We start from the raw sequence: 23,660 nt of genomic DNA, 5'->3' as shown, positions 1-23,660 counted from the left end.
ATTTTATGTCAAGTCGTCACCCGTGTAGGTATCCGAATGACAAATAATGTGATAAAAATCCGTCAGAAATAGATTCAGACTCTGCGGGAGGTTGAAGCCATTTTAACTGGCTTCATGCTGCAGCTGGGCATAGCATTCACCAACCAGACTTGTTAAAATGGCTGCCGTGTATTTGCTAACTTGCATTTCATTGTCATTCATATACAACTTTTAAAAAATGCCTAGATGTTTGGACATGCAGTTGTATGCTTGTCATTCTGGCACATGCGGGGTGACAGGCTTTGTCATGCAAATGTATGTTTCTTTGAAATGGTAATGTATCCCTGTATCAGGGGTAACTCCTGAAGGCTACTGGTGCAGGCTTTTGCTCCAAACCCGTGGTAACATACCTGATTCAGTTAATTAAGGTCCTGGGGAACAGTTACAATTTCGTTGAAATGAAAGCTTGCAGGACAGTATCTCTCCAGGGGGGTGGCTGCCCTATTAGCTAGTGATTTAGTTGTAGCCTACTGTAGATTTAGGAACAACTTCCCACAGAACGTCTAACATTTATTCAATCTTACCTGTCAGTAGAGTCACTTCATATGAGAATAGTTGAGTAGGATGGCTAGTTTATCACTCCTAATATCATACAATTTCCTCAGTACTTGAGTAAGACCCTGATGAAAGAAACAAGTCTGACAACCTTTTCCACCAACTTTATTTTACAAATGTAGTGTTTGATCACTGCTGTATCCAAGGGGATCAAAATGCATTGGAGAAATTAAAAGTAGGCCTTTATATATTAAAATTAATAATAGTCATGAAAACATTCATGAAGTTCACTTGTAAATATCATCCCATACAAATCTATATAATCTCATACAAATCTAGATTTAGATTTATCCTTCCTCGTTCTACATAGGTTTAAATGAATTAATGATGGCGTTGAAACATACACCTATTCATTCATCTCTTTGTGTCTTATTTTATTCACCATCTATTACATGTGTTATTTGTCATTACTCATCAAAAATATCCCTGTTGCCACATAATAGGCTATATAGAAATATGTTAAATGTTAAGCATTTGGGTGGTCACTGTACATTCCACTAAATACTCACATATAATTTGTTGAAGCCTCAAATTAATGTGTTATAGAAGAGAGCCACAACCCATTAGAATATTCTGATTGTACTAGCTATACAAAATACAATATAATTACACAAAAAAAGGTTACCATGTACAAAATAATGGCAGAAGTGTATGTAATGACTGTTTCAATGGTTATGGCTTGTGGCGATAGTACAGACATTGCTACAGACTTTCTGTGACTTAAATACAAATCTAAAACTAGGTTAGCTGTCCTAATTCCCTGAAAAAAGACACTGTTACTGAACATTCAGGTAGTTACTGTTATACTCTTTTTACCTACCTGTGTTTAAGACATTAATGTAAACACATACATTGTGACATCATGTGTTAACCCTTTTGGTTTTATTGGGTTAGGCTGTGGTATTAGCAAGTGTTTCAATTTGGTCCCAGACCCAGAACTTTTCCCTCCCTAGTCCCTATCAGTATTGTATGACCTTGTGAACGGTGAGTGTAATCATTCCACCCCAACACGTGGAACCAACACAACTTTTGCTAATACCTATGCAATATTTTAAAATAGTCTAGATAGAAGGCTACATCTAGGGATAGGTTTGTAATTGGGCCATTGTCTCAACACATACTGTAATAAAGCCCTGTATTCAGGCATATTGTCAATGCATTACCAAGGCATGGAGTTGACATGTATCAAGATTAAACAGTGTTTGTTTGAATCCCCATTTTGTGTTCAGATGTAACAAAAACAAACAAAATGTCATGAGAAAGATAGGTATCTAAAAACATGTAAACACTTAAAATCTCACTAAGAAAAATAACACCAACATCATAACTACAAGATAACCATTAATTATAACAACAATTATAATAATCATTAATAATAACATTTGTTGTAATCATGACAATAACCGACACGGACTACCCAGTGAACACCGTCTGACGCCGACGTCCATGGACGTCTAAAAGATGCCATTTTGCTCACTGGGTAAGTTACCGTTGTGTATAGGAAGATTGTCAAAAGAAAATCTGTATCAACATGTCAGTCATTTTATCTCCTGAATTATGTCAGATTTTTTTCTTCTGTCCAATTTGTAAGCAATATGAGACACTTTGTATACTGTAGATGATATATATATATACAGTTATACTCTCTTAGTCGAATACAAGTCTGTTCATTTTCTTAAGTCCCTTAAGTTTATCAGCCCCGCGCATCACCAGTGACTGAGTGTCCTTTTTTTGCTGAATGTAAACCACTAAGACGTGATACAAAATATGTCTGTCTTTATCCGGTGCAAATATCAGGGGATTGTGCAAAAACGTTTCTGTCTTAGTGTTTCCCTCTTTGAGCTGGGCTGGAAAAAAACTGCTCATGTTTTTTTTACAAGTTTGACTCCAGTTATCTACAGAACATTATTACTCACACGTCAGCGACAATATCAACACCAAAAATTAAGTGAAAGCATTAATATGCTGTATTATATGGTCCAAAGCCACACATGTAGGATAGGATAGCCCTTAATATTAAGCATTATTATTGATATTATGACATTTCTACCTAATAGAGAACGGTTGGAGTGTGTTACTACGAACGAGCAAGGTCCTCTTCTGATGAAGGGCATCCTAGCCACCCAAGTCTCTTCTGAGTCTCACCCTCATATCTGACTGCTTCATCATTGGAGTCATCCTACAGTATGTATTATAGTCCACTGCCTTGTTACAGTCAATTCACTAGACACATACACTTTGGATTGCTCTGAAGCCAATCATTTGTATTGTCCTGTAGAAATGTTGCTTGTGTCAGTTCTCTAGTGAGAATAATAAAATGGTGATTGTCAGACGTGCTTTCTCTGTGGTATTTTATTTGTATCCCAATGCATGGCTTTGAAGGTCAGTCGTATTATGAAGTGCAACACCTGCATCATACTGTACTTTTTGTGCTCTATGAAAGAAAATACCCTGTAGTTGCAGTAGCTAATCATCCTATTGGTAGGCTGACCAACTCAGAAGTTCCTCGTCAAACATAGTGACTCATGGCTCAATCAGATTTGGTTGTCCTGATGAAGACAGCTGGGTCACAGGGGAGCTCCAGGTAGAAGTTGCACTTAGGCACAGATTTAGGATCAGCTCAACCTCCCCAAATGCTGAGCATAACTATTAGGCGGTGGTGGGATGCAAAACACCGATCTCAGATCAGTTACTGGGGGCAACTAGAGAATGTATGGAAGCAATTTTCCCAAGGTCACTCATTCATTCACACAAGAAGCAACTATCGACAGCTCTGTTTTCCTGCGTCAGAATGAGGCGGGTCACTCGTACACCACTCCCTGGATTCAAAACCCTACGTCATCCAACATTCCACATCATAGGTCATGAAGATCATCAGTTCAATGCTCCATGAGGAAAATAGCATCCTTTGATACAAGTGTATCCTGTTTTTCTATGTAACACTGAAGTACACAGTCTGGCCGTACACCGCCCTTCTCTCTCTCATACTTAGATATATTATCTTGGTCCCTCCTTTCTAATATGGCTCAAAAGTTTCTTTATTCTGTAAAACATTTGATATAAAACACAAGGTTATGCATGAACAAACCAGTTTCTTAACTAAGTCCTAGCTATCTAATTTCTCCCACGTTTGTTCTTTTTCAGTTATTCATGGCATCAGTGTATGGCAATATGGCACATTTAGATATGAAATATGGCTGATGTATCACATATATAAAAATGGCAGGATAATTCCGTTCCTCTACCATTTTGACCTCTAAGCAAGTCCTTCATCTCCCTATATGTACAGATTGATTCACCATATTTCCTTCTCTACCCTTCCTATTCTCATATGTCTACTCTCTTCATGAAGACCACACACACAGTAGGTAGAATTTGCCCTAACCACCGATACAGAGTCAGATATTTTTTCATCCCCCTAATGGTTAAGGGTTGGTTTAGGGGTGAGATAATCTGATCCTAGATCTGCAGTTGATGGCAATTTCTACCTGGTGCCCCTCACACTGTCACCTCATTCTTACTGCCTGTCCTGATGCCCTGACTGCCTCCCCCTCCTCCTCCACTTCCTCCTCCTCTACTTCCTCCTCCCGCTCCTCCGTCGCCCCCTCCTGGTATAAAGTGTAACTGCTCGATAGTGTTCTGCCTCTTGGCAGCGAAAGCCATCCTCTTGGCGCTGTGGCCCCCTAGCGTCCCTGTTCCCATGACAACCCCCGCCCCGGGCATCTCGCTACCACCCCAGCCCCCCATGCCTCCCCCCATGCCTCCGCTCATATGCCCCGTCATGCCCTGGCTTCTCTCCTGCTCCCTCCCTGAGGTGGGGTGAGAGTTCATCTTGATCATGTGGTGGCGGTCCAGGGAGGGCGTGGCACATACATTCTGCTGGGACTGGGCTTTCTGCTGAGGGGTGAGACCACCCCGGGGGAGAGTGGGGACCATGCCTCCCCCGCCTCCATGGGCGTATGGATCCTGCACACCCACTCCCATCCCTCCGACCCCTCTACCCATGCTTTCCTCCAGATGATCTGGGGACATGAGTAGGCGATCCTGGGGACGCTCCTGGGCCCAATCCTTGGGCTTCCTTGTCAGGGTCTGGTTGTTGGACTGAGGCCGCTCCTGGGGTCGGTCCTTGGGCTTCCTTGTCAGGGTCTGGGTGTTGGACTGAGGCCGCTCCTGGGGTCGATCCTGGGGCTTCCGTGTCAGGGTCTGGGTGTTGGACTGAGGCCGCTCCTGGGGTCGATCCTGGGGCTTCCTTGTCAGGGTCTGGGTGTTGGAGTTCTTAGTAGCAGCAGCCATGGCTTTGTAGTACTGGTGCTGCTGGTTCTTGGACATCCTGGAGAGGGTCCCAGTGTTCCCGGGGACGTCCCCCATGTTGAGTAGCTGGTCCTGCGACATGACCTTCCTGGCAGGCTTGGACAGGGTGTCGTAGTTGGGGTTGTAGTGCTGCTCGGTTGGGTCCAGGGGGTAGGGGTTGACCGTGGGGGAGACGGGGGGTAGGCCGGTGGGTTGGATCCAGGGTCGGGGGGCGTGGCGGGGGAGGGTGCCCCTCCCACCCATGGTGTTGTAGTCTCCGCCACAGGGGATGTGGTGACTGGAGGACTGGAGAGCAGGCTGGGCCGTGTGGGGACGCCTCTTGGTGGTGCAGTAGCCCGATGAATATTCATCAAGACCACTCTTTTCTGGAATCAAAAGAGGAATAGTGAAACACATAAGTCATAGAGCTATTGTTTTCTGTGTAACGGGGTCTATCTCTATGCTGCTACGTGCTACACTACTCACCCAGGCGTTTGAGCGAGGAGTATCTGTTGAGCTCTGGCTTGGTGGCGTTCTCGTAGGATGGGGGGAGCTGTGCCAGGTTGTGGAGGGAGTGGTGGAAGGAGGGCTGCCCTTTAGTATTGTTGTGTTTGCTGGACAGAAGAGTGCCTCCTGCCGCCAGCTGGGCGTTGTTCATACGGGGGGCGTGTTCTGAGGGGTCAAAAGACAGCTATGTTATGGTGTGTTTGTTTCTTAATTGTTGTTTTTTGGACAACCTTTATCTAACCAGGTTGGTATAATTGACATCTAAGACATTATTGTGAATAACTGTAAAACATGGAAGGGCACCAGATGCATACATTACAGTATGTCACTGGAACCAACCATTTACACCACCAGTTGACTTACCGATGGTAGCAGTGTGATTGGGACTGGTTCCTGAATGGATAAAATTGTGTTGAATATTCCCCACTGCAAAACAAACAAACAAACAGTCATCAGCAGTGGAGCAACAGTGTATACATAACATAAACACTGTATGATGTGTTCAGTTGTGGATGTTATCAGGAGATTTCTAGCTTCATGGTTTATTAACCACATTAAGATCAAGGCATCCATCCTCTTTTACATTACCTGGGCCAGTTCCCCTTTACACGCTCACTCACTTATCATTTATTGAGCCTGTGGGAATCGACCAGGATATTTCACTGTGTTTCACATAACTGTCCCTCTTCGAAACTTCCAAGTTCCTCGACGTACACATCTCAGATGAGATGAAATGGTGAAACCACACGGACACCGCGGTAAAGAAGGCACGACAGCGACTCTTCTACCTCAGGAGGCTGAATAAACTTGTCCTGTCTCCGAGGGCCCTCACAGTGTTTTACAGGAGCACCATCGAGAGACGACTGTCGGTCTGCATTGCATCCTGGTACGGCAACTCCACCGCCGCTGACTGCAAGGCTCTACAGAGGGTGGTATGCTCAGCCAAACGAGCCATTAGGTGCTCACTGCCTGCCCTCCAGGACACCTACAACACCAGGCGTCGCAGGAACCCAAGCCATCATGGCCTGTTCTCCCTGCTTCCATCACTCAGACGCTGGCAGTATAGGAGTATCATGGCAAAAACTGTCAGACTGGCCAATAGGTTCTACCACCAACCTACCACCCCCTATGGATATTCTACCCCCTCCCAATAGCACTTACCCTGCCCCTCCCCCCAATATACATTATCATTGCTACAGTTGTAATATTATTTTTATTATTGTCTCATTCACTTCTCTTTTTTTGACCTGCGCTGTTGGAGCTTGGATCATAAGTATTTCACTGTGCCCTGCGATTACATCTGCAAGACCGTGCATATGACTAATAACCTCATCTAATCTAATCCATTTTACTCCTTCCCCTTTCTTACAAGACAGTTTGAAATAAGCCTAAAGCCCAACAACAGCACAAAACAGGAGAAACGGCTTTGAAACCGAGGTGTACTATGTGAGCTTGTCCTCATTTCCCTTTTTCATTTCAAAAACATGTTTCCTGTTTGTTCCAACTGAATGCTCCCCTGGCCACTCACGTCTGTTGTCCTTGCTGGGCAGGCCAGGGGCGTAGAGGTTTTTGGGAGGTCTGCCCAGGGTACCCTGTCCTTCCCCTGAACCACACAGAGCCACGCTGTTGTTCCTCTCATCCTGCTGCACTGGACTGGACTGGTGACGCAACATGTCCACCAGCGCTCTGAGGAGAAACCAAAAAGATCATGTCAAAAATGTAAACGTATAAGTTGGTGTAAAATGTGTTTTATTGCCTGGAGAAATAACAGTTCCCCCCTGGCATTAACGATATCATATCTTGTCTGATCTTATGAATGAAACATGCTATAAACATGTTATAACGACATTATGAAATTATTAAAGAATCTGTGTTTATCTGTCTGTCTGACTGTCCATCTGTCTATCTGTCTGTGTGACTGTCTGTCTGTCTTACACTCTGTCTGTTCATCTGTCTGGTCTGGGACTGATTGACCCCTCCCCTCACCTGGGCATGTTGATCTCTCCGTTGTTGGCCTGCTGCGACACCTTGTTGAACATTATCTTAATCCCCACGGCAACCGCTACCATAAACACAATGACACCTCCAATCACAAATCCTGTGTTGTGGCTCAGAGGCTGCAGAGGGTCCAGTTCCGGCTCATCATCATCCAGGAGTATGGCGTTTGGTGGCTGGGTCTTGGCCCAATCCGGGGAGTCGTAGTTGGTACAGCTGCTCTGCTCCAAACGACGAGTGGGGTCGGGGCAGCAGAAGCGGTAGTGGCAGCTGCCACAGCAGTAGATGAAGCTGTCCTTGGAGCAGTTGAAGGTGTTGTCCAACTGGCCCATGACGTCATAGTAACCATGGCACACGTCCACGTCCACCAGTCTGCGGGGAGGAGGAGCCACCTGGGCCGCGCCCAACGGAGGAGCCAGGGCTCCCGCTGCCGCAGACGTCACGTTCTTGGGGAACATGATCTGGGCCAGGGGCCGGGGTGGGGTCTCCAGAACCCCAGGGGATTCTGGAAGTTTCTCTGGAGCTTTTGGCCTTCCCCGGAGGGCAGCGGGGCGATTGGCATGGATGGCCAGGAGGAGGAGAGGGGGGCTGGGGGCAAACTGAGGGGGGTCAGTGGAGCCCCCCTGGCGAGGCCGGGGGTCGGTACGTAGGGGAGTGGGAGTGGGAGAGGGGGAGCTGTCCTCAGCTGTGGTAAGTGGGGCAGCAAGGAGAGAGAGGAGGGAGACGGCGAAGACTTGGAGATTGGTGGTGGGCGTCATCTTTACATGACTAAGAGCTCTCTTTTCTGTTGTCGACTCAACGCTGTTACAATGCTGTCCTTTTTTCAGAATTAAACCACTAAAACACTATTTGAAACATTTAGGTAGCAGGTATGAGTTGTTTGGTACTCATAGTTTCAAAATATCTTAATTTAATTATGAGTATGTCTGATGAACTTTGTGAATGAATTCTAGATACGCTTTAAGAGATGGAAGTCATGAGTGTCAACCAGTTGTAAGTGTCAACCATTGGTGACAGAGGTATTTACATGGCTTTCATTCTGTTACTATTATCTTCAACATCAACATCTGTGATAATATTCTGCATCCCATTACAGTAAAATCAGATCTGTATAAGCCTCACAGAGTAAATGAGGGTAAATTGAACATGATGATCTTGATCAAACCCAGATCGTCTGTTTCTTCTCCTAGTTCTACAATCTATCTACCATACAAAACCTAGCTATGAATCATGTGAAGTTAGTTTGAGGTTATAACATTCACATGAAAAAATACAAAAATAGATGGAATCTCCTTGGATGAAAGGTCAAACAGAGGGTTTTTACCTTCACCATGACGTATTCCTGAACACGTTGTGCTTTGTTTTGCTGAAGACAAGAAGTAAGCTTCCTCAAAGAGTTATGGCAATGTTATACATTTCCTTTCGGTTATGGCACTTGTAAAATAATATGTCACAAAATGACACATAGGCCTGTGTTTTAAGGGCAACAGTCCTCTGTAAACATTGTTCCTAAAATGTAAACAGTTAATGATTCAATCATGTCTTTTTGGCGCTGGATACATTCCAAGTTTGCCTGTAAACTAATATTCTCTGAAAAAGTAGAAAAATCTCTACATATAAATATCTAAATGTTTCAGTATTATGCTAAATAAAAGATTTGTACTAAATAAATCTGGTGCTAAATAAATCTAAATCATTTGTGTTCCTGTGCTTTTAGATGTTGCAGACCATTTGACTGGCAGTTGGAGAGGTTGTGGTTCTTAACGGGTCAGGGCACTGAATGGCTGTGGCGTAGTGGTTCTTAACGGGTCAGGGCACTGAATGGCTGTGGCGTAGTGGTTCTTAACGGGTCAGGGCACTGAATGGCTGTGGCGTAGTGGTTCTTAACGGGTCAGGGCACTGAATGGCTGTGGCGTAGTGTAAACATTACTGTGTGACTGTAAAGCAGGACATTGCCCTTCCAGGCATATAAACATCACAGGTCACTAACTACATAATGCATTGGCCACTTATTTACTTAAATGTTTTATGGTCTTATCTAAAATGCATAGGCACTTACTGTTCCTCTGATTGGGCTGAAGGCTACAGAGCCAGCGCCCTACATTAAGGACAGAGGACAGTGAATACCGCAAATGAGGAGAAAATATAAAACGGTACGACAAATCGTATTATATCAAATAGACAGCTGAAAAGGCCGTTTTCATTTTAGCTAGTGGCTGGGTGGGTACCTCTGTTTTTAGATGTACAAACTTAGTATGTATGGTCTAGTATAGAATTTACAAGGAAAAGAGCTTGAGGTTTAGATGTACAAACTTAGTATGTATGGTCTAGTATAGAATTTACAAGGAAAAGAGCTTGAGGTTTAGATGTAACTCTACAGATTGAATTCAGTTGTGTCTCATTATGATGGTTGAGGACTGAATAGCACATTGTAGTTCACATGTGCCATTCCTTCAATAACTCAGATTATTCCTCATTTGGTCCTAAAACTGAAAGAAAAGCATTTTTGGAGAGAAATATGTAAATGTGTGGAGTTATTGTGTCTGAGGTTACAGGTGATAATAGACAGAGACAGCTCCGTCTCCCACACAAATTATAATTACATACAATTATCAAAACAGTTCTTATCTGTCGCTGAGCATGTAGGCATGGATAGGGGAGGCGGGAGGGGGCTGCTGAAATCACTGATGGCTCTACTTGTTTCAATACATGTGAATAAAAACAATGGAGAATACAACCAGCAGTTCTCACTGTTGTTCCAAGTTTTTATAAAGAACACTTCTGTTCCCTGAAAGTTCTGCTTGATTTCCTGGATTGTCTTCAGATTTGGAGAAAGGGGATCAGGCCTGGAATGTCTTCACAGATTTGTGGATCCTGTATGGAACACAGAAAGAATCGATTAGGAGAGTGGACTTCAAGCCCCCCCCCCCCCCCCACACACACACACACACACACACACACACACACAAACACACTCACACACACTCCCTCCCTCGTATTCTAACACACACCACAGCAACACACAGACAACACACTCTGTAAGACACTCATGAATTGCTATGAATAAATTGGAATAGAACTTGTCAAGAAGTGTGCACCATGCATACTGTATGCACCTGAATTTGTGTGCTGTGTGTGTGTGTGTGTGTGTGTGTGTGTGTGTGTGTGTGTGTGTGTGTGTGTGTGTGTGTGTGTGTGTGCAGGGCAGCCAGCTATATGCACCTGAATTTGTGTGCTGTTATGCGTGTGTGAGATAGCTGGCCCTCACATTGATGAGACAGAGATAGTGATATCGTAATAAATAGTGTAGTTTTTTTTAAACTTGCAGACATCCCAGCATCCCAGCAGTCCCACACACAGAACACCATCCTCCATTTAAACAAACTGAAGCGCATCAGGCAGCAGGCCACAGGTGTGTGCAAGTGCAATCAGCTAATTAACAAAGCTTGAACGCAGTCAGCTCACACAATTAAAGGGGCATGTCACTCATTCTAACATTCAAACCAACAGGTAAAGGTTGAACTGATGAATAAAGATCAATTAACTGGAAGGATGTGATAATCAATTGACAGTTTAGGATCCTATATAAATAAATACACAATAAATCCATACATACAAAGCTACTCCTTCACGGTGTGTGTGCATGAAGGTATGCTAGGTGTGTCTGTGTTAGTGTGTCTGCCTTTTGCAGGAGCATCAGCTCCTGAAAAGCAGATGAGAGAGGGAGAGAAAGAAAGAGTGAAACAGAGAGACAGAGCAGGGGGATAAATGTAGGGTCGGGATTTAAATGAGCAGAGAGAGTTGGTGGGGAGCAGGAAGAGCCAGAGGTATAGACACAGAGACGGTCGTGAGTGGGAGGGCGGTGTGTGGGTGGCACAGAATCAAGTACATTTCTCCCAGCACTTACCAATATAACACAGCACAGCACAGCACAGCACATCACAGTTAGACAGACCCACAAATGCACAACCCAAACAACATAACAAGATAGGGTGACACAACAAGCATGAAATATGATGGAAGTGAGTGGTTTGGATGTCCTTTCACTTGCATCTGCAAGATCTGATATCTGCACAATGTACACTGTTAATGCTGTTGTTGAAGTGGCAGCAAGTGTGTGTGTGTGTGTGTGTGTGTGTGTGTGTGTGTGTGTGTGTGTGTGTGTGTGTGTGTGTGTGTGTGTGTGTGTGTGTGTGTGTGTGTGTGTGTGTGTGTGTGTGTGTGTGTGTGACTGTGGTACACTACAGGCATTCTGAACCTTTCTGTAGTCTCTCCCTCTCTCCTTTCATTCTTCTCGCTCTCTCCTGTCTCCCATCGCTCTCGTTCTCCCTTTCTCTCTCTTTCTCAGATTTGGTGCGTGGGTTGAGGCAGCTAACTCTCTTAGAATAGCACTGCAGCTCTGTCTGTGTGTAAGAGAGAGAGATAGATGGAGAGAGAGAGAGACAGAAAATGAGGTATAGTCCAATCTACGCCTATTAGCCAATTCTGAAACTTCTACCTCCATCATCACTGGTTGTCCATGATACCATAATATCTTCCATTTCATCCTCTATCTATACATTGTTCTATGTCCATCACCACATTCCTTATCACTTCAACTAACAACATCTATTCTCATGAAAAGGCTATTCCATGATACCATAATCTCTTTCAATTCATCCTCTATCCATACATTATTCTATGTCCATCACCACATTCCTTATCATTTCAACTAACAACATCTATTCTCATGAAAAGGCATCCCAACCTGCATTTACCAGCAGGATATACTCATCCAAAAGACTTGTCACGACTAAAGACGCAAATTAGAGTGAAACATCATGCAGTTATAATTCCTGTAATGTATCACCAGTATCCACACCAGTATCCACACACACCAGTATCCACACACCTACAAGTAAAAATTTAAAAATGACATATGCTGTAACATAAGAAATTAGATATCTCTATAGTTATATCTCTGCAGTTACCACTATATACTGTAAGTTAGTCTCTATAGTTATATCTGTATAGTTACCACTATATGCTGTAACATCAGAAGTTAGATATCTCTATAGTTACTACTATATGCTGGTACATCGTAAGTTAGACGTCTCCATAGGTTTATCTCTATAGTTACCACTATATACTGTAACATCGTAAGTTAGATGTCTCTATAGTTATATCTCTATAGTTACCACTATATACTGTAACATCGTAAGTTAGATGTCTCTATAGTTATATCTCTATAGTTACCACTATATACTGTAAGTTAGTCTCTATAGTTATTTCTCTATAGTTACCACTATATACTGTAACATCGTAAGTTAGATATCTCTATAGTTATATCTGTATAGTTACCACTATATACTGTAGCATCAGAATTTAGATGTTTCTACACATATATCTCTATAGTTACCACTATATACTGTAAGTTAGTCTCCATAGTTATTTCTCTATAGTTATCACTATATACTGTAACATCAGAAGCTAGATATCTCTATAGTTATATCTCTATAGTTACCACTATATGCTGTAACATCAGAAGTTAGATGTTACTATAGTTACCACTATATGCAGTAACATCAGAAGTTAGGTATCTCTACAGTAACCACTATATGAGTTAACATCGTTAGATGTCTCTATAGTTATATCTCTACGGTTACCACTATATGAGTTAACATCCTTAGATGTCTCTATAGTTATATCTCTATGGTTACCACTATATGCTGTAATCAGACGTTAGATGTCTCTATAGTTATATCTCTATAGTGACTACTATATACTGTAACATCGTAAGTTAGATATCTCTATAGTTATATCTTTATAGTTACCACTATATACTGTAAGTTAGTCTCTATAGTTATATCTGTACAGTTACAACTATATACTGTAACATCTTAAGTTAGATATCTCTATAGTTATATTTCTATAGTTACCACTATATACTGTAAGTTAGTCTCTATAGGTATATCTCTATAGTTACCACTATATACTGTAACATCTTAAGTTAGATATCGCTATAGTTATATCTCTATAGTTACCACTATATACCGTAACATCTTAAGTTAGATATCTCTACAGTTATATCTCTATAGTTACCACTATATACTGTAACATCTTAAGTTAGATATCGCTATAGTTATATCTCTATAGTTACCACTATATACTGTAACATCTTAAGTTAGATATCTCTATAGTTATATCTCTATAGTTACCACTATATACTGTAACATCTTAAGTTAGATATCTCTACAGTTATATTTCTATAGTTACCACTATATACTGTTAGTTAGTCTCTATAGTTATATCTGTATAGTTACTCCTATATACTGTAACATCTTAAGTTAGATATCTCTATAGTTATATCTCTATAGTTACCACTATATACTGTAACATCTTAAGTTAGATATCGCTATAGTTATATCTCTATAGTTACCACTATATACTGTAAATTAGTCTCTATAGTTATATCTGTATAGTTACTCCTATATACTGTAACATCTTAAGTTAGATATCTCTATAGTTATATCTCTATAGTTACCACTATATACTGTAAGATCTGAAGTTAGATATCTCTATAGTTATATCTCTATAGTGACTACTATAAACTGTAACATCGTAAGTTAGATATCTCTATAGTTATATCTCTATAGTTACCACTATATACTGTAAGTTAGTCTCTATAGTTATATCTGTATAGTTACTCCTATATACTGTAACATCTTAAGTTAGATATCTCTATAGTAATATCTCTATAGTTACCACTATATACTGTAAGTTAGACTCTATAGTTATATCTCTATAGTTACCACTATATACTGTAACATCTGAAGTTAGATATCTCTATAGTTATATCTCTATAGTTACTACTATATACTGTAACATCGTAAGTTAAATATCTCTATAGTTATATCTCTATAGTTACCACTATATACTGTAAGTTAGTCTCTATAGTTATATCTGTATAGTTACCACTATATGCTGTAACATCCTAAGTTAGATTTACTATAGTTACCACTATATGCAATAACATCAGAAGTTAGGTGTTTCTATAGTTATATCTTTATAGTTACCACTATATACTGTAGCATCGCAAGTTAGATGTCTCTATAGTTATATATCTATAGTTACCACTATATACTGTGACATCAGAAGTTAGATGTCTCTACAGTTATATCTCTATAGTTACCACTATATATTGAAGGTTAGTCTCTATATTTATATCTCTATACTTACCACTATATACTGTAAAATCGTAAGTTAGATATCTCTATAGTTATATCTCTATAGTTACCACTATATACTGTGACATCAGAAGTTAGATGTCTCTACAGTTATATCTCTATAGTTACAACTATATACTGTAACATCGCAAGTTAGATGTCTCTATAGTTACATATCTATAGTTACCACTATATATTGAAGGTTAGTCTCTATATTTATATTTCTATACTTACCACTACATATTGTAAAATCGTAAGTTAGATGTCTCTACAGTTATATCTCTATAGTTACCACTACATACTGTAACATCAGAAGTTAGATATCTCTATAGTTACCACTATATGCTGTAACATTAGAAGTTAGATATCTCTATAGATACATCTTTGTAGTTACTACAAAATACTGTAACATCGTAAGTTAGTCTCTATAGTTATATCTGTATAGTTACCGCTATATGCTATAACGTCGTAAGTTAGATATCTCCATAGTTGTATCTCTATAGTTACCACTATATCCTGTAACATCAGAAGTTAGATATCTCTATAGTCATATCTTTATAGTTACCATAATATGCTGTAACTTCGTAAGTTAGACGTCTCTATAGTTATATCTATATAGTTACCAATATATACTGTATGTTAGTCTCTATAGTTTTATCTCTATAGTTACCACTATATACTGTATAGTCTGTATAGTTATATCTCTGTAGTTACTGCTATATACTATATCGTAAGTTAGATATCTCTATAGTTATATCTCTACAGTTACCACTATATACTGTAACATCGTAAGTTAGATGTCTCTATAGTTATTTCTGTATAGTTACCACTATATACTGTATGTTAGTCTCTATAGTTATATCTGTATAGTTACTACTATATGCTGTAACATTGTAAGTAAGATACCTCTATAGTTTCCACTATATGCTGTAACATCAGAAGTTAGATGTCTCTATTGTTATATCTCTATAGTTATCACTATATACTGTAACATCTGAAGTTAGATATCTCTATAGTTATATCTCTATAGTTATATCTATATAGTCACCACTCTACACTGTAATATCGTAAGATAGATATCTCTATAGTTGTATCTCTATAGTTACTACTATATACTGTAAGTTAATCTCTATAGTTATATCTGTATAGTTACTCCTATATACTGTAACATCTTAAGTTAGATATCTCTATAGTTACTACTATATACTGTAAGTTAGTCTCTATTGTTATATCTGTATAGTTACTACTATACAATCAGTGGCCAGTTTACAAAAATAGTTTGCCACTACAGATTGAGTCACATGGTAGTGGCGTGCTATATAAAGCAAGCATCGAGGCATTCAGTTACTGTTCGATTGAACGCTAGAATGGGCAAAATGAGCGACTTAAGCATGGTATGATCGTCAGTGCCAGGCGCGCGGTTTCGAGTGTCTCAGAAACAGCCGGCCTCCTGGGCTTTTCACTCACGACAGTCTAGGGTTTACCGAGAATGTTGCGACAAACAAAAAGCATCCAGTAAGTGGCAATCCTTTGGCGAAAACAGCTTGTTGATGAGAGGTCGAAGGAGAATGCCAAGAATCGTGCAACAGGCAGGCCACAAACAGGCAAATAACGACACGGTACAACAATGGTGTGCAGAATGGCATCTTGTTGGTCCTTGTCACAGATGGGCTATTGCAGCAGACGACCACACTGGGTTCCACTCCTATCAGCTAAAAACAAGAAGAAGAAGAAGCGGCTCCAGTGGGCACGTGATCAACAGCACTGGACAATTGAGGAGCGGAAAAACTTTGGTTGGTCCAACAAATCCCAGTTCCTGTTGCGTCACGCTGATGGCAGAGTCAGGATTTTGCGTAAGCAGCATGAGTCCATGGCCCCATCCTGCCTGGACAGGCTGGTAGCTGTGGTGTATTGGTGTGGGGAATGTTTCCCTGGCACACGTTAGGTCCCTTGATACCAATTGAGCAACGTTTCCATGCCCCAAAGAATTCAGGCTGTTCTGGAGGCAAAGGAGGTCCGACACGGTACTAGATGGGTGTACCTTAAACTGGCCACTGAGTTTATACTGTAACATTGTAAGTTAGATTCCTCTCTATAGATGTCTCTCTATAGTTATATCTCTTCCTGACTAGAAGCATTGCAGTTGCATGAGGAGTGGGGGCAGAGGCTGTCTCACATACATTGTTGCATGCTAAAGGATGGGAGGAAAGGAGGGAGGGAGTGAGCGAATACATGGGACCAAAAAGTGAAGGACAAAACACTCAGTGCTGTGCAGATCAGAATGATGTATCCATGAGTTCCATGTCCACTGAAGCAAGGACATCATGACATGACACTAAATTATTCAGAACAAACACACAGGACTAATCCTGCATGCCATTGTATCACAGCAACAGCATCTTGCTTATTGATTTATGATACTATAGTGTGAAGAAGATGTAACAAAACGTGTCCATCATGACTCATTGGTTTCAGATTGGTTTGATCCAATCAGGGTGTGGAGAGGAAAATATCTCCAAACCCTGTGAAGAGCAAAATGTTAAATGCAACATTCCTTTCGTATTCCATATTGAAAAACAATAGTCTAATATGCACACTGCACAAAAAAATGGCTTTAGTTCTGATAAAAGGCCAGCAGAGAAGAAGTAGCCTAGTGCAAACAGACGTAAATCTGAAATGCCCATAGTGAGTTTAACTGCGCAATGAACCTGCTGCTGCTTGTGTACCCATATCTGGCTGTAACCGGTCTGTGTATGAATGGACTTCGCCACATCTATATATTTTACAGGTTAACAACTTGTAGCTCAGCCACTGCACGCATACATTATTGCATGTAGGTTACGGAGGTATGACTTGCATGTATCATTAAGCGTGCGTGGGTGTAGAAGAACCCGAGTGTGTATACACTGACTGGCTGCGTGTGTGTAGTCTAATCACATATGAAGTATCAATGTATAAAAACTGTGTCAATGTGTATCAGCTGCGTCTTACAAGCGTGTTTATGTGATAAGTTGATTTCTGTGGCGCAGCTTTCAAATCAATATGTTTTGTTGCTGTATCCTATATTTATCCATATTCATAGCAAATCACTTTGTGCCATATGTGGAACCCGAGGTAACGAGAAACACGAAGACAATTTAAACTATTACTGAGCATTTGTTTCATGATGTTCCTGTATCAAAAAAGGTTCATATATTCCCTGTCTTACCTGCGCGTTCTGCCGAATAACAGCCGGGGAGACCGTGCGCACTGGATTGCTGCGATATATTCGCTCTGGTTAGGCAATAACGACTGTCTTATAAACTGTTGAAGGAAGACTACTGTGACAAATCCTCCTCATTTTGTAGTCGATAAACTGCTGCCCAATGTTGTGTACCAGCATATCCGTCGACAATATGACATATCTGCACTATTTATTTTTACTAGCCTGAGCTAAACTCTTTTAGTTGACTCTATCGATGGAATAAACTATTATTAGAATTGCCTACAAGCTGTGCAATGGCAAGTTTATGGAAATATTGTCTAACTTTTCCTGGTGAAATACATTTTGTAACTAAACGATGTGCATAAATTCCATGTGTTGCACATATAATTGTCTAGTAAAAAAAATCCGTAGAAGAAAACGCAAATCTAGCTATCCTACGAAACTCACTATAGCGAGCAAGTGCAGCACAATAGGCATATCACACCGTCAAAAGGAAGGTCGCCAGATTTTTTTCTTCCTGAATTAAACTACACATTTTTCCTCTGCAAATTTACATTCCATTTATTCCAAGCTGATATAAGAGTTCCGTCAGAAATTCCGACCGACCCCGATCATACAATGCCGATGGGATTGTGCGACTGGTCTCACTAAGGTCCGCAAAGCTCAAGTGCGCTCCCATTGGTCGCTCGAACTGGTGTTGATGAGAGTTCTATCCAGAGCTTTCGGATGCTGAATTCCAACCCATCCATGATGGTCTGTAATTGGCTTAAGGAAGTGATTATGGTTCCAATACGATTGGTTCCAATACCAGAAAGACTGTATACAGAAGACATGAGCTATCCTTTTCAATGATGCACTGCAACTGCTATGCAGAGCCGGATTATGGACCATGGTGGACGGCAAACGTGCCACGGGGCCCCCGAAGTCGGGGGCCCCCAAGATAGCATATGAACATGTCATAAGCAATGGCAAAGTGTGTAGAATTGCAGGAAATCAGCTTTAAAATGGCAAAGTTTACTCTCAGCATCACGCCAAAATGTGTAGAATAGCAGGAAATTAGCTTTAAATGTGGACATTTTTCTCTCAGCCTCATGGTCAAATGTGAAGAATAGCATGAGATAAACTACAAACAGCACAATTTTTACTTTGCCCCATGGCAAAATGTGTATAATTGCATGAAATTAGCTTTAAAACTGCAACATTTTCTCTCAGACTCATGACAAAACCCCCTGGAGGTAGGTGCCCCGGGGCCCAAAATTAGGTAGTCCAGCCCTGCTGCTCTACAGTGTCACAGGTGTTAGAAGAAAAAAATGAAGATGAAAATTGACAGCCATCGGTCATCATGATGCTGCTGGTCATCAGATGATAAATGCGCAAAAATACATCAAAATGGGGGCCTTTGATATTTTTCTGCCTTGATACACTCTCTCACTATATTTTTTTTGTATGTGGGTATTAAAAGAGAAAGCGAGAAAGAGAGAACGAGAGAGAGGGGTGCACCAACGGTTGCCACAGCAACTGTGTGATTATGTTGGTGGCAATTATGAAAGGGATGAAAACGGAGTGGGGGAAGAGGACAGGCGCAGTCCAAAGCCAGAACACTGATGCGCGTGAGTGAATCTGTCAACCATGACGGATAGGCCTAAAATTTCAAAATGTGATAAAACGCTGATGTCTTCAAAGAAGTGAGAGAAGTTTGAATCCCTAATTCCATGTAGTGTGCATAACACATAAAGGTATTTTTTTGTATGTGTTTCATTAGATTTCATAGAATAATGACTATGTTAATTTATTTTTGACCAAGCACATCATACTCCCAGATTACAATACTAGCTCTTATAGCCTCTCAGCCAACAGTAAAGCATGGGGCTTATTCATGGTGTTAAACCTCGCAGATAATAAGAGAAAACAATAATAGCCCTGTATGACATATGTATGTTCTATACCTCTATGAACAGCCTGAAATGTTTTCTCAAATGAAAAAACCCATGCTGTGCAAATCCCAGAAAGAGAGAACAGTATTAGGTTGTGGGTAAAAAGGGCTGGCAGGAGCCAGCAAAGGGGAGAGAATACAGACATTGCCCCCAACCACTGATACAGCAGGGTCAGATATTGGGTTCGTTTGAGTGGTAAGGCGAAAGCAACTGACTGTAGACGAAGGTTGAGGAGTGAAGTTGGGGGAGGTGCATCTGCGACAGCCAAAAGTCAGACACTGATGTGGTTTTACTACAGCAAGCCTCAGTATAACATGGCAGTGTTGCCATTGCTTAGAAATGTTGTTCTTAATGTCAAAATAAACACATCTCCAACCCCCATATCACACACTCACAAACTGAAAATATACAGTGGCAAGAAAAAGAATGTGAACCCTTTGGATTTACCTGGATTTCTGCATAAATTAGTCATACAATTTGATCTGATCTTCATCTTCGTCACAATAGACAAAACACAGTGTGCTTAAAATAATAACACACAAATTATTGTATTTTTCTTGTCTATACTGAATACATAATTTAAACATTCAGCGTAGGTTGGAAAAAGTATGTGAACCCCTGGGCTAATGCCTTTTCCAAAAGTGAATTGGAGTCAGGAATCAGCTAACCTGGAGTCCAATCAATGAGACAAGATTGGGGATGTTGGTTAGAGCTGCCCTGCCCTATAAAAAACAACTCACAAAATGTGAGTTTGCTATTCACAAGAAGCATTGCCTGATGTGAACCATGCCTCAAACAAAAGAGATCTTAGAATTGTTGACTTGCATAAAGCTGGAAAGAGTTACAAAAGTATCTCTAAAAGCCTTGATGTTCATCATCCACGGTAAGACAAATTGTCTATAAATGGAGAAAGTTCAGCACTGTTGCTACTCTCCCTAGTAGTGGCCGTCCTGCAAAGATGACTGCAAGAGCACAGTGCAGTGAGGTTAAGAAGAATCCTAGAGTGTCAGCTAAAGACTTACAGAAATCTCTGGAACATGCTAACATCTCTGTTGACGAGTCTATGATACGTAAAACACTAAACAAGAATGGTGTTCATGGGAGGACACCACGGAAGAAGCCACTGCTGTCCACAAAAAACATTGCTGCACGTCTGAAGTTCTCAAAAGAGCATCTGGATGTTCCACAGCGCTTCTGGCAAAATAGTCTGTGGAGAGATGAAACTGAAGTTGAGTTGTTTGGAAGGAACACACAACACTATGTGTGGAGAAAAAAAGGCACAGCACACCAACATCAAAACCTCATCCCAACGGTAAAGTATGGTGGAGGGAGCATCATGGTTTGGGGCTGCTTTGCTGCCTCAGGGCCTGGACAGCTTGCTATCATCGATGGAAAAATGAATTCCCAAGTTTATCAAGACATTTTGCAGGAGAATGTTAGGCTATCTGTCCGCCAATTGAAGCTCAACAGAAGTTGGGTGATGCAACAGGACAACGACCCAAAACACAGAAGTAAATCATCAACAGAATGGCTTCAAGAGAAGAAAATACGCCTTCTGGAGTGGTCCTGACCTCAACCTGATTTAAAATGCTGTGGTATGACCTCGAGAGCGGTTCACACCAAACATCATATTGCTAAAATGAAACAGTTTTGTAAAGATGAATGGTCCAAAATTCTTCCTGACCATTGTGCAGGTCTGATCCGCAACAACAGAAAACGTTTGATTGAGTTTATTACTGCCAAAGGAGGGTCAACCAGTTATTAAATGCAAGGGTTCACATACTTTTTCCACCCTACACTGTGAATGTTTACACGGTGTGTTCAATAAAGACATGAAAACGTAGAATTGTGTGTTATTAGTTTAAGGAGACTGTGTTTGTTTATTGTTGTGACTTAGATGAAGATTAGATCAAATTTTATGACCAATTTATGCAGAAATCCAGGTATTTCCAAAGAGTTCACATACTTTTTCTTGCCACTATGTGTGTACATTTTACTATCAATTGGCGGAGAGCCTCAAATATCACATTAATTTGTACATATCCACTGTATATATGACTTGTGGCAAAGTTGGTTCCTGTTTCAGTCATGTCTTTGGTCACATTGGTGTGGGTCATATAAAAAAACCCGTAATGATTGGTTGACAATAGAGCCTCCCACAATGCAGGTGATGGTTGCAGGATGAAGTTGATGAAGAGCATCTGCAGAAACTTACTGTCGACTGCAGTCAAACGTTCATGACCTTTGATCACATGATTTATGTAAAGTTGGGCACGTTGAAGTGGATCACTTTTGCCAAATCGTGACCATCGTTGGTCACTACCATTTAAAGTGTGTTGCATTAGTTATAAAAATTGTCCGCCTTGCGCCTACATGTAGACTGCATGAACCTTACAAAAATCATGTGATCAAAGGTCATGCAGTTTTTGAAGAAGTCGCCGCAGTTGCTTCTCGTCACCTGCGATATGAGACTTTGTAATCATTTAAATGTACACACATTGTTTTCAGTTTGTGAGTGTGTGATAAACTTTTACATTTATTCTGAAGAACTTTTGCAAACAGCAGCTATGTTGGCACTGCCATGTTGATCTGAGCCTTGCTGTTGTTAAACCACTAGTGTCCGACTTTCGGCTGTTGCAGATGCACCTCCCCAGACTTCACCCGAAGACTTTCGTCTAGTCGGCTTCGTTTGGCTTACCGCCCGAACACACCCATTTTCTAGGCAGTGGCTGTCGATAACACTTTTCTGGACCTCTCTTCCCGACAGTTAAAGGTCCCGAAGCTTTTGTGCATGTGCAAGATTCTGTACTTTACACAGTCTCTGATCTACTCCTAAAGAACCTCCCTTCACATTTCTATCAGTTATGATAATTCAAGAATTACCGGTGAAACATCCATGCAGCATCTGCATACCAAACATATGATCTGTTTCAGGGGGATATGCAGATTTAAATGTTAATGAGTTAGTGTAGTCACGAATTACCCTACAGTGTAGTCACGAAGTACCCTACAGTGCAGTTAGGAAGTATCCTAGTGTTGTTTTATTATGTAGTGAGCGAACGTGTTAACAAGCAGGCGGAGTTAACAAACTGTAGCATAGCCTAGCTGTGCTTAGTTCAAAATCAAATATTTTGCCTAATGGAGCACGATGTTGTGTTGGAGAAAAATGTGACCATTTGTACAATCATCCTAAAATCTCAGAAGAAATTACACAGTAACATAGCATACTACTCTTTTTGGTCCTGTTATGTAGACCAGTATCAGTGTTTTTGCAGACATTGTTTCAGCTTTGATCTAACTTTATCTAAACGAGCGCCAGTCGCAACAGTAGCCTGTTGTTTATGAGTAAAGCCAAGACTGTGTATAAAGTAGAGAATTCCACACGAGCAAAAGCTTCGGGACCTTCAGCTGTTGGGAAGATGGGGCCAAAAAAGTTGGATCCGCAGCCACTCCGTATTTTCTATCTCCATAATCGTCAAGGTGGTAGGGTACTCCGATAGACGGTTGAATCAACCTTTCCACTGAGGGGGACTAGAAGGTGAAAAACCTTTCTAAACAGGGGGTTTCCTAGCGTCACCTCCAGCCCAACACCCAGGTGTCTGAGGGCAATTACCAGGATGTCAGGCAGCTATTTCCAACCAGATGGGTAGCTGGTTGCTCTGCATGCTGCTCACTGCAGCCAAGCCAGAGGAAGGAGCCCTTCATTATGTACGTCAACTGACAGCCTGCTTGCTGGTGGCACATTCCACTTCACTAAACAGGTGTGTATGGAATTCATGACACAATGGGTGGAGCTCAAGTGTAGTGGCTCCCTCCTTCAACTCATCTCCCCTGTTGCTTTTTCACCCATCCCGTGTTCTCAGACCTTTACAGATAGAGGAAATGAATCCTGTTTTTTACTATGAAATATTCACCAGATAGACAACCTAC

At 41.2% G+C, this 23,660-nt stretch overlaps 1 protein-coding gene across 1 annotated transcript; it reads right to left on the bottom strand.

The window, feature by feature from the left end:
* Positions 1–682: 682 nt before the first annotated feature.
* On the bottom strand, positions 683–18,673 carry LOC115176451 (uncharacterized). The gene is made up of 7 exons (XM_029736494.1): positions 17,800–18,673; positions 11,645–11,789; positions 7,378–10,260; positions 6,920–7,077; positions 5,755–5,817; positions 5,371–5,556; positions 683–5,270 (listed from the first exon to the last, which is right to left on the bottom strand). Exons 3-7 carry the CDS (start codon positions 8,142–8,144, stop codon positions 4,093–4,095), a joined length of 2,352 nt encoding a protein of 783 aa, XP_029592354.1. The 5' UTR covers positions 8,145–10,260; positions 11,645–11,789; positions 17,800–18,673; the 3' UTR covers positions 683–4,092.
* Positions 18,674–23,660: the final 4,987 nt, after the last annotated feature.

Source organism: Salmo trutta, chromosome 37 (assembly GCF_901001165.1).
Source record: "Salmo trutta chromosome 37, fSalTru1.1, whole genome shotgun sequence".
NCBI lineage: Eukaryota > Metazoa > Chordata > Actinopteri > Salmoniformes > Salmonidae > Salmo > Salmo trutta.
The sequence above is the reverse complement of the archived record's forward strand: the minus strand, read 5'-3'. Positions and strand labels throughout refer to the sequence as shown.